At 47.8% G+C, this 12128-nt stretch overlaps 2 protein-coding genes across 10 annotated transcripts in view; one reads left to right on the top strand and one right to left on the bottom strand.

The window, feature by feature from the left end:
* HIC2 (HIC ZBTB transcriptional repressor 2) overlaps nt 1-8470 on the bottom strand; it is a 121208-nt gene extending 112738 nt beyond the window's left edge. For all 9 annotated transcript variants that reach the window (XR_006100879.1, XR_006100881.1, XM_042441586.1 and 6 more), the window contains exon 1: nt 8308-8470. The gene's annotated coding sequence lies outside the window, so the exon portion shown is untranslated. The remainder of the gene's footprint in view (nt 1-8307) is intronic.
* The window catches only part of LOC121916588 (wiskott-Aldrich syndrome protein-like), a 141063-nt gene extending 129338 nt beyond the window's left edge, over nt 1-11725 (top strand). The window contains exons 2-4 of the mRNA XM_042441877.1: nt 8427-9028; nt 11146-11211; nt 11328-11725. Of these exons, the coding sequence (XP_042297811.1) occupies nt 8427-9028; nt 11146-11211; nt 11328-11376 (717 nt within the window). The 3' untranslated portion in view covers nt 11377-11725. The remainder of the gene's footprint in view (nt 1-8426; nt 9029-11145; nt 11212-11327) is intronic.
* Nucleotides 11726-12128: the final 403 nt, after the last annotated feature.

A 12128-nucleotide genomic window follows, 5' to 3' on the forward strand; every position in this document is an offset into this window, starting at 1 on the left:
AAATTCTGCTCCCCCCCAATTCCTAGGCAGAAAAATTAAAATGTTTCTGATCTCACCAAAGCTACATGCGCGTTTCCACTCCCTCTCTTTTCTCCATGAAGGTGTGATGGACAATGTATGTTTTAAGTACTCCAGCAAGAGGGGGTCAAGGATTCTTTCCACTGACAAGACATCATCATGTACATGGTCTTAAAGTGGAGTGGGTAAATGAGGCCCCTTGGATGTTGGAGAACTGCAAATCTCAGCACACCCATCCAGCATAGACAACTGCAAGAAATTATGGTGGTTGCAAAAATTCAACAACTCTTGAGAAGCCAGTGTTACCCATCCAGGTCCTAGATGTCTCATGCTTTGGGCAAAAGCTTTGGGCCTTTTCTTTCTTTCTCCCTTCTTCTGTGGATGAAAACAAAAACACAGCCACCAAAACATCCCCAAGCTAAGGTTTTCAAGGAATTAACTCCTTGTTTGTAACCTCCCCAGTACAAAAACCACCCAGTTCTTGGGGCAGACAATATGGGCTACTGAACATGACAAGAGCTGTCATTCCAATGACGACAAGCACACATGCACACGCGCGCACACAGATGCTTCTCCTCCAGAACAGCTGACTTCAAGCACACAGCTAGGCACTGGTTATTAACAAAATGAGAAATCTGATATATAGAAAGAAAACACTATTGTGGAGATTAATCCTGTGTCAGAGACTGTAGCCAACACTGGGCCCTCATCCAAAGACTGACAAAGCAACATGAGCATTTCTGCCCACCTATCACTGCAGGTACAGCTGCACTGGGACATTTCTCCCACTGCAAGTCAGTGCTTTTTCAAGTGTATTTCCCATTTACTATCCAAGCCTGGACTATTGTGCACTTTGGTTTCCCCCTTGTACTCCCAAACCCTGGGACCAAAAGAAGAATAACTCTCTCTCTCTCTCTCTCTCTCTCTCTCTCTCTCTCTCTCTCTCGGAATTGCCGCTCAAAGCATAACTAATTTTGACAAGTTTGGACGTCCAGAAGTTTAGCTCCTTCAACAGGAGGCAACCATCAGACCAGTTAGAAATGTTTTTACGTCAGTTTTTGTAGGATGATGAAAAGGATTTGGGGGACTTCAGATCCTAAAACAGAGAGCAAGAAGGGAGAGAGAAAGAGAATAGACATATTGTTAATACAGCACATCAGGAGACCTCCTTTGCCATAGTAACTGCAGCACAATGACATGAAATATCTACCGCACTATAGCTACATTCCAGAAGACTATAGTATTGGCCTGTAGAAGCATGGCAAAAGTTCTTTCATTTTCTTGGGGCATAAGATCTCTCACCGGCAATCTGAGACGGCATGAGAAAGTTTGTCCCGCAACAAGGCTGTTCGAAGCCGGCTCCAGTTAAATCAATATCATCAGGGCTGCGTGATACAGAGAAACTTCTCACTGGCCAGCAACTGAGAGCGCAAAGGAGAAGAAAGGTTCACATCTAGCATGTGAGGCACCCCAGAACTGCTCACGTTTTGGATTGCCCCAACCCAAGATAGAGAACTGGGACAAATGCCAGCACCCTTTTAAAAAAATGCCCCAGCATGGCTTGAATCAAGCTTCAACTTCCGACTGCAATACAATCGCCTGAATTATAACTCCAAAAGGTGGTTTTAAACCACTTTTCCATCCCAGCTATCAGTTCAGAGCATGGCTCTTTCTCCTTTAGGCAAACAGCATACGGCTAGGTTTCAATATGCAGTTATTTTAAAGGCAAATCTCCCGCTTCAGAGCTAGGCTTGGCTTCTTTGGTAAGAAACGGAACAGCTGAACCCCTTGTTAATTTTTCACCAAGTCCAACCAGGGAAGCATGCCCAGCCAGGCTGAAATACAACCGCCACCGCCACCCTTGCGCACTCTCTCCAGCCCTTCCCCCTCTTCTTCAGACCCCATTGAGCTTAAGCTGTCACAGAGCCCACATAATGGCTGAATCACAAATGCAATTCGTTTCTGCCTCTTCCTCCCCCCACAGCGCCCACCAAACCTTTCCAAGGCAACATCTGCTACTGGGTTGCTGAAACCATGGCACTCTCAGGGGCAAAAGCTTCCATAGTTCTCACTAAAACCCAGAAATGCTTCGAGGCAATAGAAGACGCCTAGGCAAAAATGCTTTTAAAAAAAAAAGAATTTAAGTACCAGTGCAAACTGCAGGAAAGATGCACATATGTACCCATGCGTGCGTTGTGAGGGTAATGTTCATTTTCTTGAAAAGGCAGTGAGGCCTACGTCTCTCATTCAGCTTTGAAGATGCCCCTCCAAGATGGCACAGGGTTGGAAGGCCCCATCTGGCAATGCAAACTCACATCCCCGAGTTTGATCTTGACCCGAAAGCCAAAGTAGGCTTCTCCGTCGGCTCTCCTCATTTCATTTTCCACCCAGGCGTCAGAACAAAGATACATGTGCTTTTCCACTCCCTCATTTTCCTTTATGAATAGGCAACTGGCAATTTATGTTTTAAGGAGCTTTGTTATCAGCCATCTCTCTCTCTCTCTCTCACACACACACACACACACACACACACACTCCATCGCCTCACCACACTGGCATTTCTAGTTGCCTTTCTTTCTCCACAATTTCGTTATTTCTCTAGGAGAAGTTGAGAGCCGCAGAAAGCCGAGTAGTTTGGGTATAAACCCTTTTCCAGACTTAAGCAAACAATAAACCACCACCCATCCCATCCCATCCCACCTTACCACACAATTTCTTTTACTAAACAAGCTCCAGCCCATTGCAGGCTATCACAATATTTCAGGGGGCCTTCAGCCACCTTTTCGCCACAAGTAGTTCTGTATATACCAGCTTCCTTACAAACGACTGCTTTACTTCAGACCGCCTTTTTAAACACCAATTACATTTTTAAAAAATATCAGAGTATGAGCTGACCTTTTGGCCAAAAAGCCCCAAACCCAGGCCACCCTTGTTCTAAAACTGTACTAAAACATTTTCAGATGCATCTGCACCCACCTTTGAAAACTAAAGGTGGGTACAGCTGCATCTGAAAAAGTAAGTATCCCATGGGAACAATGGCATGCAGATCTCAAAAGACCGTCAAGGGAATTTACCCCCATGTTGGCATATGTGCATCCCTTTCCTAAACAGGACACAAAAGCAACTACAAAGGTAGGTACACACACCTCCATTTCTTGGTATTCTTTGCAATGATGTAGCCATGCACTCAAGGTCCGTGTTTAAGGTTATTTTTCTAAAGGAATGAGTGGGTGTGCCCACATCAGAAGGTGTATTTAAGTCTGTGGGTGCTATGCACACATGTGTAAAGAATGCAACAAAACAAGGCATTTATGCATTTAACAAATGCAGAGTAGGTCATTCTTACATTTATTTTTGATTCCTAGTTGAGGATACAGTTGGAGGTGGGGGCAAGATGCCCAGGGATGTGCTTTTTAAAAAAGAGACAAAGACTGCACTCAGTAAGAACTACCTGTAGACCCCACTGAAAGTAACAGGATTTGTGCCCATGTTTAAAAGAAACACAGCAACCATCCCATATTCCAGCTGTGACTTCAGAAGACAAACTAGTCTAAAACTAGTATGTAGAGAGATCCTGTAGTACCTTTGGGACAAACTGAAAGAACAAAATTGGCAGCATGAGCTTTTGTGGACTTCAGTCTACTTCCTCAGATACATTTGGTGCATTCTATGAAAGCTCACGCTGCCAATTTCTCTCTTTCATTTAGTCTCAAAGATGCTACAAGATCTCTCTATGTACTGATTCTACAGACTACACATGAGCCCTGTGGCACCTTCAAGTTTAGCATTTATTGTAGCATGGGCTTTTGTGGACTCTAGCTCACTTTACTGGATGCAAGAAGCACGATCCAGAAATTTAGGGTTTGGGTGGGATTATATTGATGTCAGACTGAAATTAAATGAAGAATGTACTGACACTGACTATGCATCTGTCTTGAAGGTACCATTGAACTCTTGCTGCTTTTGCTGCCAACAGATTTAGCATGTCTATTTCTTTGGAAACTGGTTTCAAATAATTGAACCTAAAGTAATTGCTTCCAGTACTTTTAGGACTCAGTCATTTAATGAAAAGGCATTGAAGCAGCAATTGACAACTGTGGAAATAAGTCAGTTGCCTTTTCTATGGCAGGCAGAAGTGTAAGAGCCCTGGTCCTGAAGAGCCATTTACAGTGCCTACCTGACCTGTTACCATAAAAGCTAGTGTTTTGAGTCTGAAAAAAGCACACACTCCAACTTGAACTCTGTTCAAAATAAGTTGTTCTCTCTCTCTCTCTCTCTCTCTCTCACACACACACACTTTTCCCACCATTATTTGTGCTAGTAACTACTTTAATGAAACTGAGGTCCAAAATACACTGGAGAAACAATCCAGTTTGGGACTGCTTGAATTGCCCTGGCTCAATGCTAGGGAATTCGGGGAACTCTAGCTTTGTTGAGACATTTAGCCTGCTCCATCAGAGAGCTCTGGTGCCATAATAAACTATAACTCCCAGGATGCCCTAGCACTGAGCCAGGGCAGTTCAAGCAGTCTCAAACTGGATTACTTCTGCAGTGTGCGCTGGACCTGGGTGAACTTAATAAAATCTGCTTTCTGGTCACCAAACATTTCCCATCCACTTCAACCAACATATTCCCGTCCCCTATATAGCCCCAATTGGCTATTATTGGAGCGCATGGAGTATCAGGACATGGGTTTTTCAACAGATTGCATCTAGGAGAATACGCATCTACAAAAAAACAGGCACAGTTGGTTGTGTTTCATAGAATCACAGAATTCAAGTTGTTTCCAACTTACGACAACTCTAAGGCAACCTTGCCATGGCAAGATTTTCTTGGCAAGATTTGTTCAGAGGGGTTTTTGTCTTTGCCTGCCTCTGAAGCCGAGAGGGTGCAACTCACCCAAAGTCACACAGTGGGCTTCCAAACCCAAGCAGGGATTTGAACCCTGGTCTCTAGCATCAGAGTACAACACTCAAACCATCATACCATGCTATGCTGGCTCTCTCCCAGCTCAAGCAGCAGCATCAAAACGAACGCAACTCATTACAGTCAGCCCTCCTTACCCACAGATTTTTTTATGCACAGATTCAAGTAGCCACAGCATGAAAATGCTTTAAAATATATATAAATTCCCGAAAGCAAACCTTGATTTTGCTATTTTATATATATTTTCTATGCCAGTGTATTGAATGGGTGCACGGATTTTGTTACCCACGGGGGTCCTGGAACCAAACCCCAGCGGATACCAAGGGCCCACTGTACTTCCATTAATTCCAATGGGTCAACCCTAACTGGGACAAAACAGTGGCTTCAGTTCTCATCCTCTCTTTTATAAAAGCAATGTTTAAAGGTTTCCAGCGCTCCCTCTGTGGCCCTTTCACCCAAGGCAATGACACAACAGCCTTTGCCAAAGGACTAAACAAGAAGCCAGCTGGAAGGACTGATAAAAGAGGGCAAAAAAATGGCCCTTGGTGTGGAGACAATGGAGCCGGCATCGGTGGTGGGCAAGAGAAAATAGGCACCCATGTTTTGCATATCCCAGTGCCCACATTTATGTTGAATTCAAAGATATAGCCATGTTAGTCTATAGAATCAGTATGTACAGCTTTCAGAGAGCTTTCTGAGACTTCAGTCTACTTCCTCAGATGCATTTGGGAAGTAGACTTAAGTTTAGGAAAGCTCACACTGCCACTTTCTTTCTTTCAGCGAGTCTCAAAGATGCTGCCAGACCTCTCCACATTTATGTGGAAGTAACTTCCCAAGGAGAGCCCTTCCTACCTTCTTTTCCCACTTCACCAACAGAAGGAGGGCTAAACCAGAGCAGATAGGATAGCAGCAACTGGCCCAGCAACCACAAAAACAAAAAATCCCACAACTGAAGCAGCTTTCACTTGTAACTATCAGTCTTCTAGTTAGAGACCCATGGAGGCTTTTCTCATGCAGAAAGGGATTTCATTCATTAAAGCATCAAAAGCAACTGGAGGAAAGAAGAAGAGAAAGAGAAGTAGCAGCTTATGAATCTTCCCCATGAAAGCCTGGGTCTGGATGCTAGCCTCCAGGTCAAAAGTTGGCAAACTTCTCTTTTTCTCATACCCGGAACTATGCCTGTTTCACTAGACATATAGATAGACTGGCTGGCTTAATACCTGGTGGAGTTAATGTGTGTTCAAGTTTCAAAAAGGAAAAGCTGAGTCTGGCACCACAAGAGCAGACTGACAGCAAACACTGCCAAAATATGTAGTCCCTTTCAATGGAAGGCTAGCCTCAAGACGCCTCAAGGCACCAGATTGCCCTTTGAGCTTGAATGCTAAGCAGGGTCAGTTCTGGTTAGCCCTTGGAAGGAAGACTGCAAAGGAATCCCAGGTGCTGGAGGTTTGGTTTCAGAGGCAGGCACTGGCAAAACCCACCTCCCAGAGATACTTGACCTAAGGAAAAATGGTAGCCACACATTGACAGGCGACACACACAAACACCTTAAAGACGCCAGATCCTGCCTGATTTTGGAAGCCAAGCAGGGTCAGGCCTGGACAGGACTGGGACGGGAGACCAACAAGGAATCCCAGGTGCAGTAGGCTCTGTGTGGGAGGAAAGAACAGACAAAACCACCTCTGAGGATTCGTTGGCGAAGAAAACCCTATGGAAAATCTATGGGCCGACACACACACACACACACACACACACCCAACAGGCATCTGATCTGGGAAGCTAAGCAGGGTCATCCCTGGCTAGTCCTAGGGAGGGAAGCTGCCCAGGTGCCAAGCCACCTCTGAGGAGTCCTTGCCTGAGAAAACCCTCTGAAAAACCTATGGGTCAAGAAACGCCAGGGGCACACAAAGAGTGCCTCAAAGGCCCCAGGTCCCGCCTGACTGACCTGGGAAGCTAAACTGGTCCAGCTTGGGTCGGCACTTGGGTGGGAGACCGCCAAGGCATCCCTGTTGGGGATGCTTTGATGGCGAGTCCCTGCATGGCAGAAGGGAGTTGGACTGGATGGCCCTGGGGGGTCTCTTCCAACTCTAGGATCCTATGAATCCCTTGGTGACTATAGAGTTCCCAAGTCCTGGCCCACATGGGCAAGTGTCTAAGATGTGAAGTTCCCAAAGCCTTGCCATTTTCTGCCTGTGCTGAGGGTGAAAAGTCCCAAAGAGACATTTTATTATAGAGCAGTTGGTCAGAGTACCTTCCTTTGCCATGCTTTTCTCTGGCGCTGACCAGATAGTTCTTTGTATTGGAATTGGGGCAGAATTTCGCCGCCTCCTAAGATTCGATGAGTCCTTTGCCAACAACAACAACAACAACAACAACACACACACACACACACAAAAGGAAAACCCAACCAAACAAAGCCCTGACTCTATAATAGAGATGGAGGCAGAGAAGGAAGAGAAAGAGAGAGATACACACAGAGAGAGACAAGGGATGGAAGGAGGCGGGTGGCAAAAGTTCAAACTTGGCTCTTGGGCATGGTGCCCCCCCCCAAAAAAAAAAAAAGGACCAGACCGTGGGCATGGCTCCCTTTGCCATCTTTTTGGGGGGGCTCTCTTCAAAGATATTCCAAGAAAAGAAGAAGATGGAGGGAAGGGGGTCCCTCGCCTTGCCTTGCTTTGCCAGCCTCGCCAACCACTCTCTGATGGAGGAGAAGGGGGGGGGGGTTTAAACCCAAACCCGTGTTAACCCTTTCCCACACAAACGCACTTCCACGTGCATGCCCCCTTTCTCCTGTCTTGTGCCACCACTCCCTCAAGGGCTCGACGGGGCAAAGGGGAAACCCTTCAAAGGGTGCTGGGGGGGGAGGTCCCTCTCCTCCCTCCCCGGTGCCCCCTTTCTCTTCTTTCCCTCAGCCCCAGAGCCTGGCAGAGCCCCATGCCCACCATGCCAAGCCAAGGAGGGAAAGGTGTGGGTGTGTCTGACTCTCTCTCTCTCTCTCTCTCTCTCTCCTCGGTCTGGAGGGCGCAGGGGTGTGTGTGCCCCCTCCGTGCCCCCCTCGGAGAGCGTGGGACCCGCTTTCGCCCTCCCAAGGGGTGCCTTTGCTGAGGGGGCTGCTTCTTCCCTCACAAGTTGGGAGGCATTTCATTCAAAGGGGAGGGGGGTGTCGTTGCTGCTGGGTCTGTGGGGCTTTTCTCGGGGTGCCTCCTTTCCCCTCAGCATTTGCCCCGAGAGCGGCGAGCCCCTTCCCTCTCCTTGCCGCCCTCCCTCCGTTCTTTGTGTCCAGAGAGGCGGCGGCAGCCCGAGTCCGCTTCCAAGAGAGAGAGCCCCGGGGGCTGCCTCGTCTTCCCGCCCCCTTGGCCTCACCTTTGGAAGAAGGGCATGCTTGCTCCCCGCCGGCGGCGCCTTCTTCCCGGGCTCCCGCTTGCCTCGGCCTCCCTCCGCCGCCACCACGACGACGCCCCCTCGGCCGCCCCGGTTTATAGCCCTCCCTCCGCCTCAGCGCCGGCCTCCCAGCGCCATCTTGGCCGCGCGTGACGTCGCCGCCGCCGGGCCTCAGGCGCCCTCCTCCTCCTCTCCCTCCTCAGCCCTCCGCACCCCTGACCCCAAAGAATGGCCGCCCTCGCCGCCTCGGGAGCGCCTTCTTCTTCGCCTCAGCCCTTGCCTCTCCCCGCGGAGGCGAAGAAGAAGGGGCGCCTCTTGACCCCGCTTCCCAGCCCCAGAGGAGGCCTCCCTCCCTCCCTCCCTCCTCCAATGTTTCAACGCTTCAACACGGGGCCTTTGGACCAGGGCTCAGTGGATCGACGTCGAAGCGAAACGAACGCGCGTCGAGAGCAGCCCGCAAGCGAAGTCGTGGCGCGAACGAGGCTGGCGCGCAAAGAAAGTGCGCTCGCTCTGAGCTCCCGAAAGTCCAAAGAGGCGCCTTAATGCCTCTCAGCCAGCGTTTTCAGGGCGGGTTTGGTCGTGGGGAAGCGATCTGCCTGTATTCAGGGGAGAACCCCCCGATTAACACCGACAACATCTTCCTTGTCCCTTTGAAAGGGAGGGAGGGTCGTCCGGAAGGGGCCTCGATCGGCAAGGAAGAAAGGCACGTTGTTGTTCATGAGGGAAGGAGTTCATTCATTCATTGGGATGGTGGTGGTTGGGATTGTTCTCGACACGTGTCTTTGGGCCGGAGGGAAGGAGAGCGGCTGAGGCCATCCTGGAAGCGCCTCAGGAGACAGGATTGGGGCGATCCTGAAAAGCTTGAAGGAGGCGGGGGAGGAAGGGAAGGGGTGCCTGGTGGTGGAAGGCCATCCTGAAAACACTTGAGGAGATGGAGGGAGGACTGGGGAGAAACTGGTCGAAGGCCAAGCTCTGTGGGTCTGTAGGGTCGTCTGCAGAGAGATCTTGGAGCCTCTTTGGAGTTTATCAGACTAGGGAAATTGGAAGTCCAATCCAATGGCAATCCAAACACAGTTCTGGGGTTTCATGTTATCGTTTTGATAGACTGCCACACACAATTTCGGGCAATGGCAATCTCTTGTCAGGCAATGGGAAGTCACTTCAAATGCAATTCACATTCACGTATATTCACTGGACTTGCGAATTCACGTAAATGCGTTCTGGCCCCACTTTCTTTTCATTCAAAATTAAGAGAAATTCCTCCCATGTGATAAGCTCCCTTGAGACTCCCTGGAAGGAAGCATTCAAAGCTCTGGCCTTGTTCGTCTGTAGAGAGGCCTTGGAGCCCCCCTTTGAGGCTCACCAAAAGGAAGAAGTTGCCACCAGAAGCCTTCCTAGGCTTCAGCCCACCTCCTCAGATGCATTCAACATGTTCAAACTACCAAAATGTATCCGTAGGATCCCAAGCTCTAGCCCTGGGAGTCTCTGGGATCAGTCCGTAGAGAAGCCTTGGAGCCCCTTTGAGACTCGGCAAAAGAAAGAAGTTGGCAGCAGGAGCCTTCCTAGGCATTGGTTCACTTCCAAATGTATCTGAGGAGGTACATGGAAGTTTATGGAAGCTACGGAGATCTTTAAGACCCAACAAAAGAACAAATGTAAAGCTATCACCTTATGAGTCTATAGAGAGGCCTTGGCGCCCCTTTGAGACTCACTGGAAGAAAGAAGTGGGCAGCAGGGGCTTCCCCAGGCTTCAGCCCACTTCCTCAGATGCATTTGGGGGGAACGTGGTTCAAGATGAAGGGCAGAGGGAGAATTGGGGATGGGGGGAGTGGTTCATGGTGGAAGGCGATCCTGAAAGCACCAAGGAGATGAAGAACTGGGGGGAAGTGGTTCAAGATGAAAGGCAATCCTCCTGAAGACTCTTGAGGAGGTGGAAAGAGGGATGGAGAATTGGGAGGAAAGTGCTTCAAGGAGCTGGGTTGATCCTGAAAACATTGAAGGAGGAGGTGGGGAAGGGAAAGAGGGGAGAGTGGTTCATGGTTGAGGGAGATCCTGAAAACACTTAAGGAGATGGAGGGAAGGAAAGAGAATGGGGAGGGAAAGTGGTTCACAATGGAGGAAGATCCTGAAAACACTAAGGAGATGGAGGGAGAACTGGGGAGAAAGTGGTTTAAGATGAAAGGTGGTCCTGAAAACACTTAAGATGGAGGGAAGGAGGTAGAATTGCGGGGAAAGTGGTTCATGATGGAGGGCAGCCCTGAAAACACTTAAGGAGATGGAAAGAGGGGAACCTTTGGGTTTGTTTGTTTGTTTGCATTGGTGGACTCGGGTTTTTTTGTTTTGGACTCATTTTTGTGCAACGTTTGGTGACAACTTGTAAAAGCAGTAATTATAACAGTCACAGGCAACAACATCTTATCCTTTGTTTTTTGTGAGTTTTTTCGGGCTCTGTGGCCATGTTCTAGAAGAGTTTATTCCTGACGTTTTGCCAGCATCTGTGGATGGCATCTTCAGAGAATGCTGGCATGGAAGAGAATAGGGTGCGTGTGTGTGTGTGTGTGTGTGTGTGTGTATACACTGTGTGATCCTGGGTAAAGAGGAGTGATTCCCATGTTAATCTGGATCACACAGTATATATATACCCCACTCTCTTCCATGCCAGCACTCTCTGAAGATGCCAGCCACAGATGCTGGCGAAACGTCAGGAATAAACTCTTCTAGAACATGGCCACAGAGCCCAAAAAACCCACAAAAAACTATGGATGCCACCAATGAAAGCCTTCGACTTCACATCTTATTCTTTGTTTCTTTTCCTTCTAGACCATCTTTCTCCTGGAGAGGAACCCAAAGTGGCTCGCAGATAATAAAATCATTGAAAAACACGGGGTATGTATTTTTAATTATCGTTTAAACTTTTTGTATGTTTTTGTATTCATTTTATACTATTTTTTCTTATTATTCTTATTCTTATTCTTATTCTTATTATCTTGCTCTTTTCCCAGAACTGGTACTCAGAGCGGCTTCACAACATTAAAGGAACAATACAATTAACACTATTAATAATGTTTAATCTCAGGATTGGGTCTTTTTTGGAGGGAGAAAGGCAGCATGGAAGTGAAATAAATAAATTCAACCAAAGACTTGACAATGAAAACAAAATTAAAATCTTGCTAAAACCATATCAAACTGTATTAAAAATACAGAAGTTTAAAACGCACACACACAAAACCAACCGTTTTCAAACACCTGAAGACCCAACACTTGTTTTGTATGGCATGAATCGCAGCAAAGTAGGACCTCCGTTGGCAGAATCATATACACTCGTCCCTCCACATTTGTGGATTTGATTATTCATGGATTTTATTGATATGTTTGTTCTCTCTAGGACTCTCTAGGTCCTCCAGCACAACTCTGCGGTCAACTTGAACCAAAAGTTGTAACGAAGGGCCAAGGGATTCCTAGAGAGGACTCTCCACTAGGCATTTGTAGTTCCTCCAATGCAATTCGATGGTCAATGTCTGGCAGAGGTTGACCACAGAGTTGCACTGGAGGACCTAGAGGTTCTTAGAGAGGTATTCACTCTTACTGTTTTTGTTATTTGCTGTTTTACCACATTCACAGGGGTCCTGTGCCCGACCCCAGAGAATGTGGAGGGCCAAGTGTACATACTTGGGTGCCTGCGGGGGGGGGGGGGGGAAAAAGAATGGGGTAAGAGAGAAGCAAAATGCAAAAAAGTTACAAAGTGGTGGTTATCCTAACACTGGACATCAACAAACAGGTGTTAAGATAGACATCCTTGCTCA

This window comes from Sceloporus undulatus, chromosome 10 (assembly GCF_019175285.1).
Source record: "Sceloporus undulatus isolate JIND9_A2432 ecotype Alabama chromosome 10, SceUnd_v1.1, whole genome shotgun sequence".
Classification (NCBI taxonomy): Eukaryota; Metazoa; Chordata; class Lepidosauria; order Squamata; family Phrynosomatidae; genus Sceloporus; species Sceloporus undulatus.